At 41.6% G+C, this 27,989-nt stretch overlaps 1 protein-coding gene across 1 annotated transcript; it reads right to left on the reverse strand.

Annotated features, from left to right (window-relative positions):
- Positions 1 to 1,664: 1,664 nt before the first annotated feature.
- Positions 1,665 to 26,999, reverse strand: ATP10D (ATPase phospholipid transporting 10D (putative)). The gene is made up of 22 exons (XM_087879249.1): positions 26,644 to 26,999; positions 25,490 to 25,684; positions 24,053 to 24,257; positions 22,972 to 23,057; positions 22,741 to 22,847; positions 21,610 to 21,741; positions 20,647 to 20,762; positions 19,808 to 20,060; positions 19,128 to 19,330; positions 16,863 to 17,045; positions 15,363 to 15,939; positions 13,650 to 13,756; positions 12,092 to 12,218; positions 11,175 to 11,359; positions 9,861 to 10,134; positions 8,458 to 8,534; positions 7,127 to 7,252; positions 5,305 to 5,505; positions 4,828 to 4,908; positions 3,850 to 3,954; positions 2,578 to 2,765; positions 1,665 to 1,846 (listed from the first exon to the last, which is right to left on the reverse strand). The coding sequence occupies exons 1-22, from the start codon at positions 26,910 to 26,912 to the stop codon at positions 1,723 to 1,725; spliced, it is 3,921 nt and encodes a 1,306-aa protein (XP_087735375.1). The 5' UTR covers positions 26,913 to 26,999; the 3' UTR covers positions 1,665 to 1,722.
- Between the last annotated feature and the right edge of the window lie 990 nt (positions 27,000 to 27,989).

The raw sequence follows: 27,989 nt of genomic DNA on the forward strand, positions 1-27,989 counted from the left end.
AGCAACCCCCTTTTCGGAATCCTGAATCGGGACGTTCGCTCTCCCACGCGCTCTTCGCTGAATTTAGGGGACTCTGTTTTTAACAAGGTAGACTCCAGCCATTCACTATTTTATTGTCATTTTTGGGTTTTTTTTTTTTTTTTTTGAAACTGTGTTTGTTGTTAACATTGTGAGGGCCCCCCCACCCCAGAGTTGGTTTTGAAATCAAGTGGCATATAAGTCAAATAACACTGCAAGCATCAGCCTCTGTTTATGAACAGAGAAAGGAGAGAGATACCTAAATGAATGGGTTAGACTAGAAGACCTCCGAGGTCCCTTCCAACTCTGGTATGCTACGAGACCGCCTTCTGCCGCCAATAGCCTCCCACCGGCCAGTTCGCTCGCACAGAGAGGGCCTCCTTAGGATGCCGTCGGCCAGACAGTGCCGGCTGGCGATCCCCAGGGGGAGAGCTTTCTCTGTGGGGGCACCTGCCTTCTGGAACGATCTACCCCCCCGAGATACGCACAATACCAGACCTCCGGACTTTTCGTTGGGCCCTGAAAACACATCTATTTCATCTAGCCGGGCTGGCTTGATCCCATCCGTTCGGTTTTAATTTGTAATTGGTTTTAACTGGGTTGTTTTAAATTGATGGTCGAAATTATTTAATGTCTTTTAAACTGTTTTTAAATTTTATATGTTGTGTTTTACCGTGGCTGTTCACCGCCCTGAGTCCTGTTGGAGAAGGGCGGTATACAAATAAAATAAAATAAAATAAAATAAATAAATTACTATTTTCTATATTATTATTATATTCTATTTTTATTTTCTATATTCTATATTATTCTATTATTATTTTCTATATTCTATTCCATATTATTCTATTCTATTATTTTGAATTCTATTCTATTCTTATTTTCTATATTCTATATTATTCTATTTTCTATCTTCTAGTCTATTACTATTTTCTATATTATTATTATATTCTATTTTTATTTTCTATATTCTATATTATTCTATTATTATTTTCTATATTCTATTCCATATTCTATTCTATTATTTTGAATTCTATTCTATTATTTTCTATATTCTATATTATTCTATTTTCTATCTTCTAGTCTATTACTATTTTCTATATTATTATTATATTCTATTTTTATTTTCTATATTCTATATTATTCTATTCTTATTTTCTATATTCTATTCCATATTCTATTCTATTATTTTGAATTCTATTCAATTCTTATTTTCTATATTCTATATTATTCTATTTTCTATCTTCTAGTCTATTACTATTTTCTATATTATTATTATATTCTATTTTTATTTCCTATATTCTATATTATTCTATTCTTATTTTCTATATTCTATTCCATATTCTATTCTATTATTTTGAATTCTATTCAATTCTTATTTTCTATATTCTATTCTATTTATTCTATATTCTATTCTTATTTTCTATATTCTATTCTATTTTATTCTATATTCCATTCTATTCTATTCTATTCTACTCTGGTGTCTTTTTTCTATTCTATAAAGTATCTTTTTTCAAAAGTTAACCCTTTCATCATAAAATAACAACACCTTTTGTTATTTTAATGATAATCACGGAATCACCATGTATGAAAACAGCCAGAATGGGGGCTGGTTATATATATATATATATATCCATGAAAATCAAACATTCTCTGAGAAAGATAAATTTTAATATGCATAATATATGCCACTTGGACACTTCAGTTTTATCTAGACTTGCTTTGTGTTTGCTCGCTACTCTTTTCTCGGGCTCGGCTCTGACATTCACGAATCCTGGCTTGTAATAATGGACTTGGGAACACGGTGGTTTCGATGACCCGGAACAGGAATCTAAAATGGAATGAGATCTTTCAAGCAAGCGGGGAAGGGATGGGGTTAAATTATACAGGGAGTCCTTGGGTTACGACCACAATCGAGCCCCAAATTTATGTCGCTAAGCGAAAACGTTTCTTAAGCGAGTTTTGCTCCGTTTTACAACTTTCCTTGCCGATGTTGTTAAGTGAGCCATCAGGTGGGTTATGTTATTAACAGGGTTCCTGTTGGAACTAAGTTTAACACGGATCCGCTTAACAGGAAAAGTCAAGAAAAGTCGTAACTCACTTTTTAAAAAATTTCTCACTTAGCAACGTAAGTTTTTGGGCTCAATTGTGGTCATAAGTCAAGGACTGGCTGTACACTGTGGAGAATCAGGGAGGATTTGAGATTTGTTAGAGGGAGGATTGTATAACAGGGCGTTTCATACACTCCTTACCCAACTCAGAAGTAAATTAATGCAAGAATTCCATTTTTTTCCATTTTCCCCATGCAGAATTTCCATTTTCCCCATACTGAATTTCCATTTTCCCCATGCTGAATTTCCATTTTCCCCATGCTGAATTTCCATTTTCCCCATGCTGAATTTCCATTTTCCCCATGCAGAATTTCCATTTTCCCGATGCCAAATCCCCAGGAAGAACTTTGAAAAGAGATTCTTGCTCCTCTTACTGGATGAGAGCTAGCATGGGAAAAAGCAAGATGGATAGGTGGCAGATCTAGGTAGGTTAATAAAATGAATTAAGTACCTTGGAAGCAAAGCCAGGGTAATTGCGATCATGAAGTCCAGATAAAACATCGGATTTGTCAACTGCCTCTCGATAATCCAGTATGGATTTGCTGGTGGGTTACAAAGGACGCAGAAAGCTCCCAAAAGCCCAAGAACGAAGAAATATAAAAAGATGCTCCCAGCGAAAACAGAGAAATGTATAATAGTCTGAAACAAATTTTTAAAAAAAACAAAAAACAGAACGGTACAGAATTTTCGTTCGATCAGATCTGCTTCCGTTTTACAGATTAACAGCTGGAAGGGACCTTGTAGGTCATCTAGTCCAACCCCCCTACATCAGGAGACCTTACATCCCTTCTGGAAGGGTTCGTGCAGGGAAGGATTGGTTGGGTTTTAATCTCATCTGACTAAGCATTCGGAGAGAATAATCGCTTTCCCAAGTTCTCACTTGAACTTCCTGATACAATGACCAGTGGAACAACTTGCCACCAGAAGCTGTGGGTAATCCGTTATTGGGGTTTTTAAGAAGAGACTGGATAACCATTTGATTGATTGATTGATTGATTGAAATACTATAGAGGGTCTCCTATAGAAAGCAGGGGGTAGGACTAGAAGACCTCTAAGGTCCCTTCCAGCTCCATTCTGATTGATGTATATTTAAAAGTGTAACGTCCTTCTGCATCTTCCTCAAGATTGCAAAACGAATGATTTTGTATTAATTCTGCATCGATAGCAATGTCCAATTCCGGCAAGCAATACTTTAAGTTTGCTTATTTTCCACCGGGAAGTAGGTTTCCTTACCCAACGTTGGAGCAAAAATTAGAAAGAAATTAAATATTTTTTGAGTGTTTTTTCTGAGGTTTTATAATCAATGTTTTTTTTTTTAAAGTCCCATAATCAAACTCAGCAGCGACAATTTCTCTTAAGATATAAATACGACCCTTCTCTATCTCTCAGGTACTTGAGTTTGTCTTCAAATGAAGGACAACTAAAATTAAACGCCGTGTTTAAATTTTAACACTTTTGTTACCTAGAAAAGGCACTGTTCAATTTAGAAATGGAATCTGCGATATAAAAATAAATAACGAGAAATAAAATTAAATGCCCTGAAAGGGAATTTGATTTCCCCATTTTAAATGCAGTCTAAAAACAAATATTTCATTTGGACGGGGACTTCAGAAAAGCTCGGTGGCTTTTCGGTTTTTACACTTTTATTAATCAATCGTTAGTTTATCCAAATAATAAAATGCATAAGAAAAAGGAAAAGAAGGAGAACACGGGAGATGCTCACCACATTTTTGCTTTCAATCAGAAGATGCAGCAATATTATAAAAAACATGGTCGTGTTCATACGATTTCCAAAAGAATAGACGTCTATGTCAGAATCTTGGAAGGTCTGCAAAGGAATCGTTCTATCACCATCAAACAGAGATCTTTTATCTTTTATATCAGAATGGCATACCGCAAATTGAGAGCATAGCTTAAAGCAATATTAAACGAGTGGGGGGGGGGTTGATACAGAAATTCCTAATGTTGATTTCAGGTAGGGCTATGAAGTTTCATACCAATAAACATGTAAAACATGTATATGTTTGTGTATCTATATTTTTTCTTGACTGTACACCGCCTTGAGTCCTATGGGAGAAAGGCGGTATAGAAATATAATAAATAAATAAATAAATAAATAAATAAATAAATAAATAAATAAATAAATAAAACGAGTGTGTGCTATTTTTTTTTTAAAAAAACAAAATTTAAAACAAGCACAGATACCCCTCAATTTACGACCCCCAACGGAGCCCGCAATTTCTTTTTTATTATTATTATTATTATTAAAGTTTACTTTTTCGTTTACTCACGAGTCGTCTGGGTTTCCATTTCCATTTCCTTTTTTTTGTCTTTTCTCTCATTTACTTTTGTCCTATCCAATTTGTTAATCTCAAATATTTAATTACAAGCACAGATGCCCCGTTTTACGGCTTTCCTTGCCTCAGTCCTTCAATTGGTTCACACTGTTGTTAAGTGAATCCCCACTGTCAGACGATGGCAAAAGGGGATCTCGCGACCCCGGGACGCTGCGACTGTCATAAATACGAGTCTTTTACCTAAGTGTAAAAGTGTCTAAGTGTCTGAATTTGGATCATGGGGAGGGAAATGCTGCAATGGTCATAAGTGTAGAAAAACGGTCATAAGTCACTTTTTCAATGCCGGTCACTAAACGAACGGTTGTAAGCCAAGGACTACCTGTAGCCGATTTTATAATACTTACGAAGTAACAGATAAAAAAACAAACGAGACTTTGGTAAAATGCATCCATCAAGTTCATTGCAAAGGCTATCCCCACGTAGGGCTGAAAAACAAAACGAAATAATAAAATAAAACAGGCTGGTTACATTTGATGATTTGAATTATTAACCTTTACATTAAGTTTGCATGTCTAAAGGCCAGTGGTGGGTTTCAAATTTTTTTACTACCGGTTCTGTGGGTGTGGCTTGGTGGGCGTGGCATGGCTTCGTGGGCATGGCTTGGTGGGCGTGGCAAGGGAAGGATACCGTAAAATTTATCCGTTAAATCCATCTCCATCCCGTTGGTTAGAAACCTACCAAAGAACATTTTACAACTCCAACTTTTTCAAAAAGTTAAAAAAAGGAACGAATTATAAAAACGATGGTTCAAGGAGCAAGGAATTGTGAGAACCGATGGGTCGATAAATGATTTTTTGAGCCAAGCCCCCCAAAATAAATACCTCGTTTTTCTGACTCGCTTTGTAAAGTTCTGGATACTTCATGAGCGTTTCTGCGGAAATATCTTTATCTAGAACCCCGTATATGATGGGTGGGACCGAGGTGAAGAGAAGATTGAAGAAAATCAGGCTCCAATAATCGATCATGGGAGTTCCTGAAAACCCACAAAAGAATTGATACCAGAACAGGAGATTGACGTATGCCTGCAATGATTAAAAAAAAACAAAAAAAAGGGACAATGCGTTGTGGGAGATGCTGGGAAGAAATTTAATGGACTTCAGAGTACAGAAATACAGACAAGAATACTAATCTTCTACATTTATTGTTCTCAGCTGCCCGACTTCCTTCCAAGCTCTGGAAACAGCATGGAGGGCAAAAGTGAGATTAAGGTTTGTTAATCTTTGGAGGCTTAATCAACCTTAATGTTAGTGTGAAAACAGCAAATGTGAGTTTTTGTAATTAGACTATCTCAGGGGTGAAATCCAGCAGGTTCTGACAGGTTCTGGAGAACCGGTAGCAGAAATTTTGAGCGGTTCGGACAACCGGCAAATGCCATCTCTGGCTGGTCCCAGAGTGGGGTGGGAATGGAGATTTTGCAGTATCCCTCCCCTGCCATGCCCACCAAGCCACATCAACAGAACCGGTAATAAAAAAATTTGGATTTCACCACTGGACTATCTCCATTTTTGATAGCACCCCAAAGGTAGGATTCATATAAGAATCAAGTCCTCGCCTTGATCAAGAGAGATACAAAAAAATAGCAATAGACTTATTAGACCGCTTCATGGTGTTTTTTACAGCTCTCTCTAAGCGGTTTACGGAGTCAGCCTATTGCCCCGAACGATCTGGGGAATCCTCATATTACCGACCTCGGAAGGTTGGAAGGCTGAGTCAACCTTGAGCTGGTCAGGATCGAACTCCTAGCACTCGGCAAAGTCAGCCTGCAATATTGCGTTCTACCCACTGTGCCACCATGGCTAGATAGATAGATGATAGATAGATAGATAGATAGATAGATAGATAGATAGATAGATGGATGGATGGATGGATGGATGGATGGATGGATGGATGGATGGATAGACAGACAGACAGATACATAGACAGACAGACAGACCGACAGACAGAATGAGAGGGAGAAATGATAGAGAGATAGAGAGATATAGACAGATATAGATATAGATATATAGATATAGATGGATGGGAGAGAGAAAGAGAGATATAGAGATAGATGATAGATAGATGATAGATAGTTAGGTATAGATAGATAGATATAGATATGAATGAATGAATGAATGAATGAATTTATTAATGAATGAATGAATGAATGAATGATGGATGATGGATGGGAGAGAGAAAGAGAGAGAAATATATATATATATATATATATATATATATATATATATATAGAGAGAGAGAGAGAGAGAGAGAGAGAGAGAGAGAGAGAGAGAGAAAGAGAAAGGAAGGAAGGAAGGAAGGAAGGAAGGAAGAAAGAAAGGAAGGAAGAAAGAAAGAAAGAGAAAGAAAGGAATGATGGATGGATGGATGGATGGATGGGTGGGTGGGTGAGTGGAGAGAGAGAAAGTAAAGAGAGAGAGAGAAGCATTATTGACATAATAACATCTAACCCAAGACCAATGACCTGTTTCCATCTCCCTGGCCAGCATCTAACATCCTTTTTTATTGATTTTTAAAAAATTATTAAATTACATTTCTTAGCGCTTCATAAGCCACTGTCATCTGAACCCGCTAACCCCTTTTCTCCCCTTTTTTGATGCCTCCTTCCCGCCCTCTTAAATTCAGGATGCCCGCCGGGAGCCAACCTACCAAGTTCTTGTAAAAAAAGTAGAGAATCATGTTAGCCAGCCGGGTGTAACACCAGTGGCCGTGAACAAACAGCAGCTTCCGGAGGTGCCGGAATTGGGAAATGGCGAAGTCGCTTGCTAAGACAGCCTGCAAAGGCACGTCAAAAAGAAATAACGGATTAGTTAGTTTACTTCATCGTCATTGCAAGAAAACTAAGATCATGGCACCCGGCCCCTCTCAATTCCTGGCAAATAGAAGGGGAAGAAATGGAGGGAGTGACAGGTTTTACTTTCCTGGGCTCCAAGATCACCGCAGATGGAGATTGCAGCCAAGAAATTAAAAGACGCTTGCTCCTGGGGAGGAAAGCTATGGCAAATCTAGACAGCCTACTAAAAAGCTGAGACATCAACCTGCCAACAAAAGAGCGTCTAGTCAAGGCTATGGTTTTCCCAGTTGCAATGGATGGCTGTGAAAGTTGGACCACAAGGAAGGCTGAGAAGGCCAAAGAATGGAGGCCTTTGAACTCTGGTGCTGGAGAAGACTCCTGCGAGTCCCTTGGACTGCAAGGCCATCCAACTGGTCAGTCCTAGAGGAGATCAACCCTGACTGCTCTTTAGAAGGCCAGATCCTGAAGAGGAAACTCAAATACTTTGGCCACCTAATGAGAAGGAAGGACTCCCTGGAGAAGAGCCTGATGGTGGGAACGATGGAGGGCGAAAGAAGAAGGGGACGACAGAGAACGAGGTGGCTGGATGGAGTCACTGAAGCAATAGGCGTGAGCTTCAATGGACTCCAGAGGATGGTAGAGGACAGGAAGGCCTGGAGGAACGTGGTCCATGGGGTCGCGATGGGTCGGACACGATTTTGCAACTAACAACAACATTGTCATTGCACCTTGTACAACAAAATTAAATCGATTGCTGAATCAAATCAAATCAAATCGATTGCTGAAGTCCGAAGTTAGCAGGATCTTGCCAACTCCGGAGAACTCAGCAGCGAAAGTCCCATTGCTGGGGGTTAGGAGAGCTCTGTTTAGACTTACGGCCACCACGGAGTCCAAAATTTCTGTCGCTAAGCGAGGTATTGCGTGACCCTCCCCTCTCCCCCTAGATGCTAACCGTCGTAAGTATGAACCAGTGGCCAACAATCTGAAGTTGGATCACATGATCCTGGGTGTGTGTGTGTGCTAAAAATTGCATCATCAGTGAAAAATTCAAAAGTTGAATTTTTCAGTGCTGTGGTAACTTCAAACGGTCACTCAATGAAGTGTTGTAAGTTGAGGACTAGATGTATTAGTGAATTAAGATATGGGTGGCATGGCTCTCACTCGGGGGTCATCGGTGTCTCCCCACCTGCATGCCTTCTTGTCCAGAAATGCCGATTCCAATGTTCGCCACCTGAATCATACTCACGTCATTGGCGCCGTCACCTTCAAAGCAGAAAAAACGCAAATCAGGGTGTCACAGAAACCAACAACGGGGGTTTTTTGGGGTGTTTTTTTTAAAGACATGTTTTATTAATTTTTTTCTTTTCCAGACAAATTTTATGAACAGAGTATTGACCGGGTCACATCTTTTACAACTTATAACATAATTATATATTGATTTTTTATAATCTATTCCAATCTTCTTTTTTGTTTTTTTCCAGATACACTTTACATATTTCGTTTTCTGCCGTAATATTCTTTTTTCTCTATTTTTTTTAAATCTTATCTTAATCTCTTCTTAATACTTAATATATAAACAGTATCACCATCCGCCCTTCAAATCCTAATTTCTTAGGAAAAACGCAAAAATGCTCCCCTGCCCTTGCTGTGGTGCAGGAGGCCGATTAGGCCACATCCACCATGGGAAGTTTGGGAAGGCCAAATGAGGGCCTCCGGAGCCTGGGGAGGCTGTTTTCACCCTCCTGGAGTCTCAAGAAAAGCCTCCGGAGCCTGGGGAGGGCAAAAAGCCTCCTCCCTGCCTTGGTGCAGGAGGCCGACTAGGCTACATCACTATGGGAAGTTTGGGAAGGCCAAACGAGGGCCTCCGGAGCCTGGGGAGGCTGTTTTCACCCTCCTGGAGTCTCAAGAAAAGCCTCCGGAGCCTGGGGAGGGCAAAAAGCCTCCTCCCTGCCTTGGTGCAGGAGGCCGACTAGGCTACATCACTATGGGAAGTTTGGGAAGGCCAAACGAGGGCCTCCGGAGCCTGGGGAGGCTGTTTTCACCCTCCTGGAGTCTCAAGAAAAGCCTCCGGAGCCTGGGGAGGGCAAAAAGCCTCCTCCCTGCCTTGGTGCAGGAGGCCGACTAGGCTACATCACTATGGGAAGTTTGGGAAGGCCAAACGAGGGCCTCCGGAGCCTGGGGAGGCTGTTTTCACCCTCCTGGAGTCTCAAGAAAAGCCTCCGGAGCCTGGGGAGGGCAAAAAGCCTCCTCCCTGCCTTGGTGCAGGAGGCCGACTAGGCCACATCTACCATGGGAAGTTTGGGAAGGCCAAACGAGGGCCTCCGGAGCCTGGGGAGGCTGTTTTCACCCTCCTGGAGGCTCAAGAAAAGCCTCCGGAGCCCGGGGAGGGCAAAAAGCCCCCCTCCCCCAGCATGGTGCAGGAGGCCGACTAGGCCACGCCCACCATAGCTACGCTCACCCAGCAACCAGGCAGAGAACCCCTTGCTTTAATTTTTGAAGCCCACCCCTGCGTCCGAGGTCTCCGAGAGATGGCACAATCACACAAACACACACACACAGACCCGTTCCCTGCCACGAGATGCAACTCACCGACGGCCAACGCCATCACCTGGAGCTCGTTCTGGGCTTGTTTCACCATTTTGCTTTTCTGCAAGGGCGTGGCTCGGCAACAGATGACCGCTCGGACTTTCCTTGCAAGTTGCATGAAAGCGTTCCGGACTTTTTTGTGCAAAGCGAATTCCAAAGTGGGCCCGTTTATGATCAAAGCAAAGTTTCGGGTGGAAGCCGCTGCTCCGAGCTTTGAGGTACGAGTTTTCGTATCGATCTCTTCCAAAATGCTTTTCACCTTCTGCGCGCAAGTCTCCTGGTTGGGAAAAGAAAACGGGAGAATAGTCTTACCTCGGTTCAGTTACCTTCTAAGGGGTGATTTCAATGACAGCTGGCTTGGCTTTTAACATCAGCCTGTTAGGGCGTGTGACGTGGATGACATAAAATTGCACGAGGTCTTTAAGTGAGGAACAGGGTTGTGAAGGGAAGCCGGGTTTCCCATTGGCTTGGCTTGTCAGAAGGGGGCAAAAAGGGGGATCACAGGACCCCGGGGACGTTACAACTGTCGTGTTGCTAAGTATCCGGATTTTGATCACATGACTACAAGGGTCCTCCAATGGTTTTAAATGTGAAAGAAAAGAAGAGAACGAGGAAGAGGAAGAGAAGAGAATAAGAAGAGTAGAGTAGAATAATAGAATAGAATAGAGAAGAGAAAAGAATAAGAAAAGTAGAAGTAGAGTAGAATAATAGAATAGAATAGAGAAGAGAATAAGAGAAGAGAAGAGAATGAGAATGAGAATAAGAGTAGAGTAGAGTAGAAGAGAAGAGAAGAGAAGAGAAGAGAAGAGTAGAATAGGATAGAATAAGAGAAGAGGAAGAGAATGAGAATGAGAATGAGAAGAGAATAAGAAGAGTAGAGTAGAGTAGAGTAGAGTAGAGTTGAAGAGAACAGAATAAGAAGAGTAGAGTAGAGTAGAGTAGAGTAGAGTAGAAGAGAACAGAATAAGAGAAGAGAACAGAATAAGAGAAGAGAACAGAATAAGAAGAGTAGAGTAGAGAGTAGAGTAGGACAGAGGATAGAACAGAAAATAGAAAATAGAATCACTTAACAACCTTAGTAACTTATCAACTGTGTTGATTCACTTAACCACTGTGGCAAGAGAAGTCGTAACACGAGGCAAAACTCGCTTTCCCAATGTTTTCTCAGCCACGTCAATTTTGGCCTCAGAGTTGTGGTCGTAACTCCCGTATCTGGAAGACCAGATCCTCCAGCCCTGAAATCCCACAAAGGTATGACATTTATAGGGGGGGGGGGAAAGTCCTTTTATGGAGAAACCACGAGAGCTGCCAACGCACCAAATTCTCGCTGTCGAGGGAGAAAAGTTTGTCTGATACATCCAGTAATTTGCAGGAATAGGCAATATTGATGGCTGTCTCTTTTTTATCGCCCGTGAGCATCCAAATGTTAATTCCCGCTTTCCGGAGAGCCTCTATGGTTTCCGGAACCCCGTCTTGTAATCGGTCCTCGATTCCAGTGGCCCCTATTATTATTTTTTTTAAAAAAAACAACAACCAGGTTCATTATTTCAAATTCATCTTTTCTTTTTTTTAAAAAAAAAAAAGAAGAAAGAAATGCAAATAAACAATAAAAAGAACGTAGCAGGCCAGAAGAAATGAATGTAAAGATGGCGGGTAGTCCTCGATTTATGACCACAACATTCCTGCGGCTAAGCGAGACATCGGTTACGGGAGCTCTGCCTCCCTTGTATGACATTGTTTCTTTCTGCTGTCGTTAAGCGAATCCCATCCCAATGAGAGTATATCTGCTGAACAAAACTCCGCATTGGTGACAGGAAGGGCATCTGGCCAGTAAACACTCAACGCCATTCAGTTGCCCAAGACTCCACTCTGCAAGGGATTATGGGGCCATTAAACGATGAACAACAACAACAACAGGTAGACCTCGATTTGTGGTGCGGTGTAGCCTAGAGGTGGGACTCCGGCCTCACAATCAGGAGGCTGTGAGTTCGATCCTAGGTAGTGGCAGATATTTCTCTCTCTCTGGGCACAGTGAGAATATATATATCTGCTGAACAAAACTCCTCACTGGCGACAGGAAGGGCATCCGGCCAGTAAATACTCTGCTAGCTCCATTCGGTTGCCCAGACTCCACCCCGCAAGGGATTACGGGGTTGTTAAAAGAAGATGATGATACTGATGAGAATTGCTTCTGTCTTTTTAAGAGGTTATCATCGGTTTTCTTTCCAACTCACCAAGCAGGGTTAATTTGTTCTCGAGCCTCTCCGCTGATTCCAGGAGGAGCTGTTCTCTGTTCTCTATGCTGCTTTCAGCGATGTATTGTCCTTTCAGCCACTCTTCATATTCCTTATCGCTCAGCACCTGAACGCCCCCCCCCCAAAAAAATACACATCCCTCACCATGATAGTAACGGCAACCTTGCTTAAATGGCAAGGGGTTTCTCGGGTCTGTGACAATTCGGGAGAGAAGAGTTTAGCCTAATATCAAAAGAAACGGCAGAATAGAATCGTCAAAGAAAGGACGCGAAAGGAGGAACAGAATGAAATGTGGACGAGAAAAATTAAAATAGCTTTTAAAATTACTTTAAGTAATATTGGATTGTTGGATTGTCCCGCAGCAAGTTGGGAAAAAAGGGGAAGGGGGAGGGGGAGGAGGAAGAGAAAGAGGAAGAGGAAGAGGAAGAGGAAGAGGAAGAAGAAGAAGAAGAAGAAGAAGAAGAAGAAGAAGAAGAAGAAGAAGAAAAGAAGGGGGAGGAAGAGAAGACAGAGGGGGAGGGGAGGAGGAAGAGGAAGAAGAGAAAAAGACAAGGAGGAGGAGGAGGAGGAAGAAAGAGGAGGAGGAGGGGAAGAAGAAGAGGAAGAAAAGAAAGAGAAGGAGGATGGGAAGAAGAAGAGGAAGAAAAGAAAGAAGAGGAGGATGAGAAGAAGAGGAAGAAAAGAAAGAAGAGGAGGAGGAGGAGAAGAAGAAGATTATGAAGAAGACAAGGAGGAGGAAGAGGAGGAGGGGAAGAAGAGGAGGAAGAAAAGAAAGAAGAGGAGGATGATGGGAAGAAGAAGAGGAAGAAAAGAAAGAAGAGGAGGAGGAGAAGAAGAAAAAGAAGATGATGATGAAGAAGACAAGGAGGAGGAGGAAGAGGAGGAGGAGGAGGGGAAGAAGAAGAGGAAGAAAAGAAAGAGAAGAGGAGGAGGAGGAGGAGAAGATGATGAAGATGAAGACGATAAGGAGGAGGAGGAAGAAGAGGAGGAGGAGGGAAAGAAGAAGAGGAAGAAAAGAAAGAAGAGGAGGAGGATGAGAAGAAGAGGAAGAAAAGAAAGAGAAGAGGAGGAGGAGAAGAAGAAGGAGGAGGAGGAGAAGGAGTAGAAGTAGAAGATGATGATGACCCAATCCTCTAGCCCAGATTTAAGGAGCCATAATCCAATTTTAAGGAGGAATTATCCATTAGGTGGTCAGGGGTGGGCCACTATAGCCTATCACTTTGCAACCTGCGGACTTCAACTCCCAGAATTCCCGAGCCAGCGTGGATTGAACCTACATTCAATATTATATGGTACAAGACGGCCGCTTAGCATTTCTCTTTCCCTGGGAAGAAACTATATTATCCATGATTTTCAGCTGTGGATTGAACCACGCTCAAAGAAAAAATACCCCAGGGATGTCCGATTACACCCCGTTTGCCTGCTGGCTTGCTTTCCTAAATTAGGAAAAAGTATTAAGTTTTCATTATCATTTTTTTTTTTTTTAAAGGAGGGGTTTGTGAATTCTTTAGCCTTAAGCATTTTGGGACATTATTACCCTCATGGAGATGCAAAGGGTGCGAAGTCCTTGTCGGGCATAATCATTTAAATGCCTCTGGGTTCTATCTTCGACTGTCTTCTTTGGTGGCCCCGGTTTATCTTTGCCTGGATTTAAAGAAAAAAAAACGGTCCAGAGAATATATAAATATATAAGACTTGGTGGGGGGGGGGTGGAAAAAAATAATTAATTAATTATCTTTACTTCCTTGGGCTTACAGCCCAATCACAAGTGGTTCTGATTTAGCAAAATTCCAATAATCCGATGAAAACAACAAAATCGGTGCAAAACTACAAGTCGCCCTTGACAGTTCATTTAAGGACCGCTCAAAGTTACGACGGCATTGAAGAAAAGTGACTGAGGACCGTTTTCCACACTTACGACCCTGGCTGGCGGCATCCCCGTGGCCGTGCAATCAAAATTCAGACATTGGGCCGACTGAGTCGTATTTATGACGGTTGCAGTGTCCCGGGGGGGGGGGGGAGGTGGGTCATGCGATCCCGTTTGGCGACCTTCCAAGGAGCAAAATCGACGGGGAAGCCAGATTCGCTTAACTAAGAGCCGTGTGACTAGCTGAACAATGGTGGCAAGCGAAGTCGTAAAATGAGGCACGGCTTCCTGAAGCCGACGTCTCACTGAACAACAGAAATTTGTTCTTGTTGTTGTTATTGTTGGCTGTATGCAGCGGTGGGTTTCACGTTTTGTTGCTACCGGTTTGCCGCGTGCATGCGCCCAGCCTTCAACACATGTGCCTTGCTCACGCACGCGCCTGGCCTCAAAACTGTGCCTAAATAGGACAGCAAAGAGCCCGGGCGGGTGGGTGGGCCAACCTGTGATCTCCGCTACTGTTGTGGTCCGCCGGCAGCCTGCAGAACTGGTAGCGGAGTCAGACAGTGAGGAGGCTGGGGAGGAACATGGGCCAGTCCTGGAGCCTGGGGAGGGCTCGGACGAGGGCTCTGCGTCGGAGGCAGAGATGGGGCCAGGGCCATCTGGGAGTGATACGCGGACTCCGGAGCCTCCAGAGTCAGACATCAGAGAGGCAGAGGAACAGGGAGAGCCTGTTCCCAGTGTGCGCATGCGCAGAGCTGCCAAAAGGCAAAAACAGTTTAGACAAAAAGGGCAACTCAGGAGTAAAGTTTGGAGATGATTGGCCCCTCCCGTAAGACATAAAGGAGGAGCAAAGGCACGTGAGCCTTTGCAGGAAGCAACTTTGTTCGTTCTGGTGGGTTTAAATTCTGAAGCTCCATTTTGACTCTGTGCTCCGTTTGGCCTTGCAAAGCTAATTGCCAATTAGGCCTTTGGCAGCGTGTCAAGGGAGATGAAGGTGGGTGCGTATCAGCCTTATTCCTGAAGGACTGTGGCAGGCTTCTGTCGGACTATTCACAAACTATTTGTGACTCATCACGGGGCTGGGAATGAATAGAATTCACAGCCGTTGAAATAAAAAGAGGGTTTGGGGGACGAATCGTGTGATTGTTACTGTCTCAGGAAGCCTAGGTTAGAACAGCTACCGGTTTCCCCGAACCGGTACGAACCGGCTGAATGCCACCTCTGTCTGTATGGGGTTTTTTTTTCCCCCTGTTTTGTATTTTATCACAATAAATATATTTTTTTTAAAAAAAGAACCCAGAAATTTTGAGGTCCATTGTGGTCGTAAGCCAAGGACCGCCTCTAAAACCAGAACCAAAGTCTTAGGCCAGCGGGATCCTTTACCTGTTAATCCCACGTCCAGCAAATTCATAATGGTAGTGTCGGCTCCTTTTGTGTACACCACAACTTGGTTGATCAGGGGGTGTTTCACAACCACCGACATGCGTTTCCGGGTGGAGTCGAAAGGCAAGATGTGCAGAAGCTGAAACGTTAACGTTCCCAAAGGCGCAAAGTCGATCTGCACCTGCTCGGGACTTCTAGCTTTCAAGGTGCATTGGTACGCCCTGGCGGCGTACACCAAGGCCGCTTCGTCTGGACTCTCCGCTTCGTAACATATCTCGGGGTTGTTTAACGACTCGTACGACAGCCTGTGCGGCCGGTTCCCGGGTAACCTTAAAATATCTGGCATTTGGGGGCTGGGGGAGGCGGCTGGGGTTTCCAGACTGTCCGATAACTGTGCTGGAGTAGACGGGAATTTCACGTGAACCGACAATTTTCTGGATTTCTCAGGTTTCTCTTTGCGTCCCGCGGAGGAATCTGGGCTTTGAGTACTCATTTTGCGACTTGACAACCTTTGGAATATATTTTTAAATTCGCCCAGATTTAAAGCGGGCATTTTGACCATCGAAGACCACCGTCTCTGCAAAAGAAAGACCGCTCTATAAGTACAGGTAGCTCTCGACTTACAGGGCTTCGCTTAGGGACCGTTGGAAGTTAGAATGGCTGTGTGTGGGACAACTACCAGAGTTGCTCAGCCGGACGTTTGAAAAACACAGATACAAAACTCACCGTGATTATAAAAGTTTTATAAAAATTATAGAAGGGTTTTTATGTCCTGCTGAGATAGATAGATGATTGATAGATGGATAGAAAGAGGGAGGGAGGGAGGGAGGGAGGGAGGGATAAGATAGATTAGATAGATAGATAGATAGATAGATAGATAGATAGATAGATAGATAAATAGATAGGATAGATGGATAGATAGACAGACAGACAGACAGAAGGGATGGATGGATGGATGGATGGATGGATGGATGGATGGATGGATGGAGGCATAGATAGGTAGATGGAAAGAGATAGACAGACAGACAGAAGGAAAAGATGGATGGATGGATGGATGAAGGCATAGATAGGTAGATGGAAAGATAGATAGATAGATAGATAGAAAGTAGATAGATAGATAGATAGATAGATAGATAGATAGATAGATAGATAGATATTATAGATGGATGGATGGATGGATGGATGGATAGATAGCTAGATGGATGGATGGATGGATGGATAGATAGATAGATAGATAGATAGATAGATAGATAGATAGATAGATAGATAGATAGATAGGATAGATGGATGGATGATGGGTGGATGGAACAGCTTGCCTCCCAGAGTTGTGGCTGCTCCATCACTGGAGGGTTTTAAGCAGAGACTGGACAGCCATTTATCTGAATGGGTCTGGGGTCTTCTGCTTGAGCAGGGGGTCGGACTAGAAGACCTCCAAGGCCCCTTCCAGCTCTGCCCTCCTGCTATACGGAACATCTGGCATTCTCTATTCCCTAGACTCACCTTAAGTCGTGGCTGGTCAGGTTCAGACACGACCACCGTGTTGCAAATTGCCAGGGCAATGAAGAATTCCGTGATATACACTAATTCCGGGATTGGCTTCCATTTCTCTGGGTTTGCATATCCTTTGGATGAGATCCGGTTGACTTTCTTCACCAGTCGCGTATCTGGCACAACACCTGTCTCCTGAGGGTGATATTGAAAGAATAAACGATGGGAATGACGTCGGATGTTTTTCTTTCCCCCATTTCAAGTGGTTTATTATTTTTTAAAAGTGTTTTCAAAAAAAAAAAAAGACAGCAGAGACTGCTGTGGCTGAAAGCCTACGTTTCCAAAGTATGGAAAACTGCCTTCAGATTAAAACCTACAACTTCTCGTGGCAAGCAGTTCCACTGGTTAACTGTCCTCAGTGTTTCTTCTGTCCCCAACTACACGCACACACACCAACAGACGTTCAAGAGTTAAAGACCAAACCAGCCGGCAAAATCCTTTTCCTTATGATAACGGAACTTGGCAACAACCTAGTGGCTGCCTGCCAAGAGTTTATTATTTACGAAGAGGAGAGATAACTTCTCCCCACTCCTGGTACATCAAAGGAAAGCAGCTCAATAATTACAATCAAGTCCAGAGATAATCCAGCAAAGTCTATAGCAAAAGTCCGGCAATGCAGAATGGCGTGGAAGATTCAGATTAAAACCTACAACTTCTGATGGCAAGCAGTTCCACTGGTTAATTGTCCTCACTGTTAGGAATTTCTCCTTAATTCTAGGTTGCTTCTCTCCTTGGTTAGTTTCCGTCCGTTGCTTTTCGTCCTGCCTTCAGGTGCTTTTGGGGAATAATTTGACCCCCTCTTCTTCTTTGGGGCAGCCTTTCAAATATTAAAAGACTGCTGTCATGTCCCTCTTAGACCCTCTTTTCATTAAACTAGACATCCCCAATTCCTTCAACCCTTCTTTATATGTTTTAGCCTCCGGTCCCCTAATCATTTTTGTTACTCTTCTCTCCGCTCTTAGCCCTATCGTGGTTAGAATGGCAGAAGGATAAATTAGGACAAACATATAAATACTCACTCTTGTGGTCACCAGTAGCAGGTCAAAACTGCTTTGGGAGATATATTTGTTGTATAATATATATATATATAATATCGAGAGAAGCAACCTGGAATTAAGGAGAAAGTTGAGACTCTGGAAAAAGCGCAGAGAAGAGCAACTAAAATTATTAAAGGCTTGGAGGCTAAAACATACGAAGAACGTTTCAGGATTTGGGTATGGCCAGTCTAGAGAAAAGAAGGACCAGGGGAGACATGATAGCATCTTGCAATATTTGAGGGGCTGCCCCAAAGAAGAGGGGGGGGTCAATTTATTATCCAAAGGACCAGAAGGCAGGACAAGAAGCAACGGATGGAAACTCAACAAGGAGAGAAGCAACCTGGAATTAAGGAGAAAGTTCCTGATATTGAGGACAATTCACCAGTGGAACAGCTGGCCACCAGAAGTTGTGGGTGCTTCATCACTGGAGGTTTTAAAGAAGAGTCTAGGTGGTCACTTATTTGAAATAGTATAGGTTCTCCTCCTTGAGCAGGGGGCTGGACTAGAAGACCTCCAAGATCCCTTCCAACTCTGTTAATCTATTCTATTCTATATTCTATATTTTATTTTATATTCTATATTCTATATTCTATTTTACATTTTATATTCTATTCTATATTCTATATTCTATTCTATATTTTATATTCTATTTTATATTCTATTCTATTTTATCTTTTATCTATCTTCTATCTTTTATCTATCTTCTATCTTCTATTTTATATTTTATATTCTATATTCTATTTTATATTCTATTCTATATTCTACTGTATATTCTATTCTATATTTTATATTCTATTTTATATTCTATATTCTATTTTATATTCTATTCTATTTTATCTTTTATCTATCTTCTATCTTCTATTTTATATTCTATTCTATTTTATCTTCTATCTTCTATTTTATCTTCTATCTTCTATTTTATCTTCTAAGAAGATATCTTCTACCTTCTACCTTCTATCTTCTATTTTATCTTCTATCTTCTATTTTATCTTCTATCTTCTATCTTCTATCTTCTATCTTCTATCTTCTATCTTCTACCTTCTACCTTCTATTCTATATTCTATATTCTACTCTATTCTATTCTACATATAACCAGAAGTCTTTCTGAGTGTAAATACGAAGGACCTGTACGGAGGAAATACGTTGGCAACTCTGCTAGATCCTTCAGGGGAATACTCACGAGAGGGCTACTGAAAGCCAGGTGTCTCCAGCCACCAAAGACGATGCTGCTGGAAGTGCGGAAAATCCGGGAGTTCAAAAATTCGCTGGATTTGCGACTGAAGAACCTTGCCCTGGACGCGTGCCTCAGCGACGAATGCGACGAGAAGTAGCCTGCCTCGTCTTCCTCTTCGTCGTAATCTTGATACATTTCTAGTCTCTTGGCTAGTTGTCGAGGGAACACCCCCCCCAAAAGGAAAACAGCTTCATTAGGGAGAGTCCTCGACTTACGACCGCAATTGAGCCCCAGATCTCTGTTGCTAAGCGAGACATCGGTTCGGTGAATTCAGATCCCGTCTTAGCGGCCGTTCTTGCCGCGGTTGTTAAGTGAAACACTGCAGTTGCTAAATTAGTGACGCGGTTGTTAAGTGAATCTGGCTTCCCCCTTGACTTTGCTTCTCAGACGGTCGCAAAAGGGGATTGTGTGATCCCCGGGACGCCGCAACTGTCGTAAGTACATGCCAGTTGCCAAGCCTCTGAATTTTGATCACATGACCCTGGGAATCCCGCAAGTGTGAAAAATGGTCCCTTTTTTTCAGTGCCGTTGTAACTTCGAACGGTCACTAAATGAAACTGTCGTATGTCGAGGACTGCCTATATTTTTACCGAAAGGAACCGGTTATGGATTTGCCTCAGTCTTACCATTTTCCTCATGGCCGTATTCCAATCCTCCAATGCTGCATCTCCGAAACACCATTTTATTCTCGGTGAGGGTACCGGTTTTATCCGAGAAAATATATTCAATCTGACCCAGATCTTCTGCGATATTCAGGGATCCACACTGGATCTTTCGGTCGGACACTTCGTCGTACAAATCGATATCATTTCGGATTAAAAAGATGTGCCCCAGTTTGACGAATTCGATGGAGACATACAGAGAAATCGGGATTAAGACCTGTGAGGCAAAACAAAAAAACAAAAAAAACGAAGAAGAAAAGAAAAAAGGCAGATTTGTGAGGTAAAAAAACCAGATTAAATATGGCTTCCTCGCACGAGCAGATCTTCCTTTCCATCGCAGGCAGTCCTCGATTTACAACCGTTTCATTTAGTGACCGTTCGGAGTCATGGCCACACTTTTCAAAAGTGACTTCATACTTACGACCATCGGAGCTTCCTCATGGTCACGTGATCAAAATTCAGACATTCAGCCACTGACTCGTAGTTATGATGGTCGCAGTGTCCCAGCCCGGGGTCACATGAATCAACTTTGGTGACTTTCCGACAAGGGAGAATCCAGGTTCCCTTAAGAACCGTGTGACTAACTTAACAAACCCGCAGGATTCACTTAATGACGGGGGCAAAAAAAGGTCATAAAACGGGGATCAAAATTCACAGAAATTTGGGGCTCAATGGCGGTTGCAAGTCGAGGATTATCCCGTGTGAAAAAGCAGTCCATGTTTTTTTCAACCCCGTTTGAAGGGCTTCAGGATCACAGGGACATAAGTCAAAAAAAAGTTAGAAGGAACAAGCTGTAAAATTACCTGCAATAAAATTATCATTGTCCAAAACATTAGAAAACCTCCCAATCCTGCAGGTAACTCTTTCCCGCTTGTGTAGAGAGGGGGTACCGGATTGGCACTTAGCCAACGTCTGTGCCCTTTCAGGAAGGAAAAGAAATGAAGATTTGGAAGAATTAAATATCAAAAACGAACGTGATTTATTGTCCTTTAAAGCAATATTGTGTTAAAGAAATAAATGTAATTTATTGAACTTTAACATGATATTGTTTTAAAGAAATAAACGTTACAGTAGTGGCCAAAATTGTGGAAACCTTTCGGGAAAAGTGTTATTTTTCTAAAACTAGCTAATAACACCACTTTTTTTGGGAGTAGTACCATAAAATTATATATCAACGGAAAGATAATTTAATCAAGAATGTAATGCAATCACTTTTATGAAGGATTTGCTATTAGAATAACAGTTACAGTATAAAGAAGAAAAGTGAAACAGGTAGAAAAAACGAGATATACAAAAATGATCACCATAGAAAAAACGAGATATGCAAAAATGATCCCCACGTCGGTTAATCCTTTGTTGGGTAACCTTTAGCATGAATGACGGCCTTACAACATCTTCCCATGGAGGGAACCAAGCCTTTAAGTTCTGCAGCTGTTATCATGTGAAACCAAGATTGAATCATGGCTTCAATTAACTGGGTTTTATTGCTGGGTCGCTTCTGACTAACCAGTTTCTTGAGTCACCTCCATAGATTTTCCATTGGGTTCAGGGCTATTCCCAGGCCATTCCAGTAAGTGGAATAGAATTATCTTAAAACTCCAAAAAAAAAGTGGTGTTATTAACCATCAAACCTCAAAAATACGCTTTTCCCAAAAAGGTTTCCACAATTTTGCCCGCTACTGTATTTGTTGTTCTTTAAAATGATGTTGTGTTTAAAGAAATAAACGTGATTTATTGTTCATGATTTAGTCTTGTCTTTAACTTACCGATCGCTCCTATGAAGCACATCACTATGAGTAGCAAGACACACCAGAGGATGTCCCTGTTCATTCTCTTCTCTAGTTTACTACGCTTGTACCGAGCTCCCATTGTGTTTAACATGGCTTTTGTTTCATGACCTTGCAAAAAACACACACACACACACAAATAAACCAATATTGGGTGTTTCAATACAAAGCAAAACTTTAAGTCATTAAGAGGAGGGAAGCTATAATATAACGTTTCCCCGAAAATAAGACTCACCTGGAAAATAAGTCCTAGTATGATTTTTCAGGATGCTTGTAATATAAGCCCTACCCACAAAATAAGCCCTAGTTAAGATTCTCAGCTGGATGGATGCATTTAGTACCGTATTTCCCTGAAAATAAGACTCACCTGGAAAATAAGCCCTAGCATGATTTTTCAGGATGCTCGTAATATAAGCCCTACCCCCAAAATAAGCCCCAGTTAAGATCCTCAGCAGGATGGATGCATTTAGTACCGTATTTCCCTCAAAATAAGACCCCAGCCGGAAAATAAGCCTCAGTGCGTCTTTTGGAGCAAAAATTAATATAAGACCCGATCTTATTTTCGGGAAAAAACAGTACTTATTCAATAGCAATAGCTCTTAGACTTATATAACGTTTCATAGTGCTTTTATAGACTCTCTGAGTGGTTTAGAGTCAGCATTTTGTCCCCAATAATCTGGGTCCTCATTTTATCGAACTCGGAAAATATTGGACATATAGCATGGACCAAATTCCCAATATAGTCCACATGCAATTTCACTGCTAAAAGTCCTCGAATTGTGTTTTGTGAGCATTTGTATTTCATTATTTCAATTAAAGTTTATTGTCATTGTACGTATATACACAGTATACCCATACAACGAAATTTACATAACACCCAGAGACTAAGCCCAACACACATGACAATCCCCAAACACACTCCCACCCACCACAAATTCCCCACCCCTAAACCACCCAAACATCCACACAACAGACCAAGTAATGCTGTCCAACAGCTCACTGATGGTGGGCCCTTCAGCTCATTGTTGAGTGCAACTATAGCTCTGGGATAAAAACTATTTCCTAACTGACCAATGATATTTTCCTGCACGATCCAGCTGTGGCACTCACCTGCGTACACCACGATGCCAACCACAGCTTCCGTGTTCCTGACAATGCATCCTCGCATCAATAGGTTGTCCTTGTTTAAGCCCACTCGCTCCTGATCCACATTCTCACTGCAACACATGGAAATCTAAGAGTAATTCTGACTGGTGCTGCAGTCCTGCTTTTAAAAATAAGAGACCACCCCACGCTTAATTTTTCTCAACGTGATCAAAGAGCATCTTCAAAACTACTTACATGAAGCCCCGGAATGAATTAAGGTCGTTGTTAGGAGTCTCACATTCTATTCTGCATATAACTTCTTCTGGATTGATTTCATAGGCCTGCAAAAGAAGAAGATAGATAGATAGATAGATAGATAGATAGATAGATAGAGAGAGAGAGAGAGAGAGAGAGAGAGAGAGAGAGATGATAGATAGATACAGTAGATAGTTAGATATAGAATGATAGATGATATAGAAATAGAAATGGATGGATGGATGGATGGATGATAGATAGATAGATGAGAGAGAGAGATGATAGATAGATGAGAGAGAGAGATAAATAGATAAAGATAAATAGATAGATAGATAGATAGATAGATAGATAGAGAGAAAGATGATAGATGATAGATAGATAGATGATATAGAAATAGAAATAGATGGATGGATGATAGATAGAGAGATGAGAGAGAGAGAGATGAGAGAGAGAGATAAATAGATAAAGATAAATAGATAGATAGATAGATAGATATAGAGAGAGATGAGAGATAGATGAGAGAGATAATAGATAGATAGATAGATAGATAGATAGATAGATAGATAGATAGATAGATATGGAGGAGAAAGAGAGAGACAGAGAGATGAGAGAGAGCTGAGAGAGAGACATAGAGAGAGATAATAGATAGATAGATAGATAGATAGATAGATAGATAGATAGATGTGTGTGTGTGTGTGTGTGTGTGTGTGTGTGTGTGTGTGTGTGTGTGTACCGGAGGAAAGTGCAAGAAGCAAAGCATGGAAACATCTTGCCACCAGAAGTTGTGGGTCGTCCATCACTGGAAGTTTTTAAGAAGAGATTGGACAACTGTCTGAAATTGTATAGAGTTTCCTGTTTGAGCAGGGGGTTGGACTAGAAGACCTCCAGGGTGCCTCCCAGCTCTATTCTGATCGACTGATTGTTTAAAACGATCTAGGGCCTCCTGCTTGAGCTGGGTGTATGTGTGTGTTTCGGATCATAATTTCCTTCACAACCGCAACGACGTAACCTCGAACGGTCACTAAACGGAACGGTTGTATGTCGGGGACTACAGATATAAGATCCTCAACGCGCTCGGTACCTGTTCGGCGAAGCCCTTCACCACCTGTCTCTGTTTCAGGTTGGTCTCTCCATCCAGGCTCGAAGTCTCAATGTGGCAGATCCCATCCCCGTCGCTAGAATAGATCAGGATCATGTCGGCCGGAATCTCTTCGTTGCACGCCAGTCGGATGAAATCTCCCACGGCCACATCGCTCCAAAACTTATCCACGTAATCTCTCTCTCTTCTGGAAAACCAGGAGTTAAGTAGATGGAAAACATGAGTGTGCCATTTTTATTTTTTATTTTATTTTTGTATTTTATTTATACATTTTTCTTTAATCAGCATAAAAACCTCAATATTCTACATGAACAGCATGTTGCCTGAGGACAGTGAGTTTTGAAAAATAATAGCATTAGTAATAATAACAATATTCATATCCTTGATAGTAATCACATCAATTATCCTTGATAATAATCACATCATCATCATAATATTTGCTTCTCTGTTACAATTATAAGTAGGGACACGGTGGCTCAGTGGCTAAGACGCTGAGCTTGTCGATGGAAAGGACGACAGTTCAGCGGTTCGAATCCCTAGTGCCGTGTAACGGGGTGAGCTCCCGTGACTTGTCCCAGCTTCTGCCAACCTAGCAGTTCGAAAGCAGGTAAAAAAGAAAATGCAAGTAGAAAAATAGGGACCCCCTTTGGTGGGAAGGGAACAGCGTTCCGTGCGCCTTTGGCTTTGAGTCACGCCGGCCACATGACCACGGAGACGTCTTCCGACAGCACTGGCTCTTCGGCTTTGAAACGGAGTTGAGCAGCGCCCCCTAGAGTCGGGAACGACTAGCACATATGTGCGAGGGGAACCTTTTACAATCATAAACCTTCATTCTATGTTTAATCATCCTCTTCAGCTTCTCAGTTTCTAACTTCCGTTTCTGTCAACGCACCGTTAGTGAAACAAGTCCCACGTTAAAAAAAATATTCAGTTTCTTCCTTCTCCTTTATTCTGAGTCTTCATCTATCCATCTCTGTGCATTATATTATTATTTTAAAATATTATTTTAAATATTATAAAATATTATTATTATTTTTTAAGTATACTTTCCTCCGCAGGGATCTCCTTATTTTTCCATGGCCGTGCAAAAACAATTGTGCGCCGTTGTTGTTGATACAGTCCTCGGTTTACGACAGAGGCTTCGAAGTGACAACATCGCTAAAAAATAAGCCACTTTGGGCCGTTTTTTCACACTTGTGACCGTCGTGACCATCCCCATGGTCACGTGATGGAAATTCAAAGGCTTGGAAACTGGCATGTACTTATGACTGTCGCGGCGTACCAATCGGATCCCCTTTTGCGACAAGCAAAGTCAAGGGGGAAGCAGGATCCGCTTAACGACCATGGGACTTAAGAGCCTTCGATGAGCATCTGTCAAAGTGAAGTCTCGGTACACGCCGCGGGAGGACTGTTACATACCTACAATACGCTCTGGTGGTGAAGTTGTTTATCTTTTTGTCTAATTTGTACTTTGTGTAATCCTCCAAGCCATCTTTCACGGCGATAATGGTGAGAACCACGCAGAGTGGAATCATGGTAACTTCTTTTCTAAAGGCTTCCACCGCTGGGACCCAGTTGAGCAGAACGATAAATAAGAAGTACAGATTGGCGACTCTGAAACAGAACAAAACGCACCCGCCGTAAACATATGAGAGACACGTACGAGGTATTCGTAGGGAAGCAACCTTAGCTAATCAAAGGAATATCGAAACGACGTTGTGTATCCACAAACTGTAGGTGTTTTGTCATAGGTAGACTCAAATATCCTGATATTTGTTTCTTTCTGACTTAAATATTCTGCTTAAAATCATAGTTCAGATGCCACCACAATTGTAAACAAAAGATGTTGAGACTCCAAAATAGAAGAACAGAACAGAATAGAATGATAGAATAGAATGATAGAATAGAATAGAATAGAATAGAATAGAATAGAATAGAATAGAATAGAATAGAATAGAATAGAATAGGGATAGGGATAGGGATAGGGATAGGGATAGGGATAGGGATAGGGATAGGATAGGATAGGATAGGATAAGCACTGAACAACCAGCTTAGTAACTTATCAACTGCAGAGTAGAGTAGAGTAGAGTAGAGTAGAGTAGAGTAGAGTAGAGTAGAAGAGAAGAGAAGAGAAGAGAAGAGAAGAGAAGAGAAGATGGAAGATGGAAGATGGAAGATGGAAGATGGAAGATGGAAGATGGGAAATGGAATGGAATGGAATAAAATTCTTTATTGGCCAGGTGTGATTGGACACACAAGGAATTTGTCTCCGGTGCAACAGCTCTATGTACATACAAGCAACAAGTGATAAATCATGATCATAATCATAAAATACAATCATCATAAATCATAACATACAACCAATCAACCGATAGTCCTAAGATGCTAAAGGAACAGGTAATACGAAGGATGATAGTGATACAGTCCTACTACAGTTTGACACCCTGGGTCATAAGAGAGCGTTGTGGGAAGTGATGGCACGGGTGAGAATAAAACTCTCTTTGTGTGCGTCTATCAGAATTATGGATTACGGTCCTATAAACTCAAATAGAATAAGGAAACAAACGAATCACCTGTGGAACTGTTCGAAGAGATTCCTAGGTATGAAGGACCAAAACCGGTATTTGGTCGTCCGTATTTTGTTATTCACATAAAGGTTGGTGACTTTTTTATACTCCTCTTTAAAATGGGCTGACCAAGGTATAACGATTCGGTGTTTCTTCGATTTTTCAGGGACCAGCAGGGTCTCACAACTGATTTTCGGCCTGATTTTGCTCTGCCTGCCGAAGACCAATTTCAGCCACCGCTGACAATAACGGGGTGCCCACGCACTGTCTCCCATCTTCACAAAAAGAAGCCAGCAAATCTGGAAGAGGAGACCTATGAGAATAAATTTAGTTAAATGATCGTTACAAAGGACTTATCTGCCCTGCTGAGATCAAGGGCACACTGAACAGTCTACTATAAACCAACCTTCTAAATTGCCAAATATTTAAAACAAAGACTTGCTCAAGCATCTTGGGGGCGGGAAGGTGGAGGTATTGAGTTCTTTTTTTTTTTTTTTTAATGAAATTTTATTGAATTAAGAATATATTGCAATTCAAACTATACGGTTTGGCAACGTGTAGTCATATTATATATTTACAAGTGCGGTGTCTAATCAATTATCTAATTAATTATACAGTTTGTACAAAAATTCTTATATATAAAATTTCTGCGCAGTCAAGTATCTTATTGACTATCTGTTCCTCGGTTGGACCTCTTTTCTCTTTCCAATATCTGGCATAGGAGAGTCTAGCAGCTGTGACAATATGAATAATCAAATATTTCTTGTCCTTATCAAATGTTCGTTTTAGCACTCCCAGGAGATAGAAATTAATATCCTCCTTTAATATTTCTTGGATCCATTTTTGTACGCGCACTCCTCTGGAGGTATTGAGTTCTTACTCCAGAAGTTGTGGGTGCTCCATTAGTGGAGGTTTTTAAGAAGAGATTGGAGAACCATTTGTCTGGAACGGTATAGGACTTCCTGTCTGAACAGGGGGTTGGACTAGAAGACCTCCAAGGTCCCTTCCCATTGTGTGATTGTTATCTTGTACAAGGTAGGGCTTTGCCCACGTCTGATCCCGTAGAAAAGACTCACAATGATAGCTGAAAAAAGCAGGCTAATAACAACAATAACAATACATATTACAACAATAGTATTATTATTATTATTATTGGTTAATCTTTAGTGAGATTCACAGCCTTTGAGGCTGGTTAATAGCTCAGCAGCTCGAGTCCTAACCAAGGACCTAGGAACTGTTAAGGTATCATCGGAGGATGTAAATTATTATTATTATTATTATTATTATTATTAGTTAATCTTTAGTGAGATTCACAGCCTTTGAGGCTGGTTAATAGCTCAGCAGCTCAAGTC

This window comes from Pantherophis guttatus, chromosome 15 (assembly GCF_059756535.1).
Source record: "Pantherophis guttatus breed Tessera chromosome 15, ASM5975653v1, whole genome shotgun sequence".
Classification (NCBI taxonomy): domain Eukaryota; kingdom Metazoa; phylum Chordata; class Lepidosauria; order Squamata; family Colubridae; genus Pantherophis; species Pantherophis guttatus.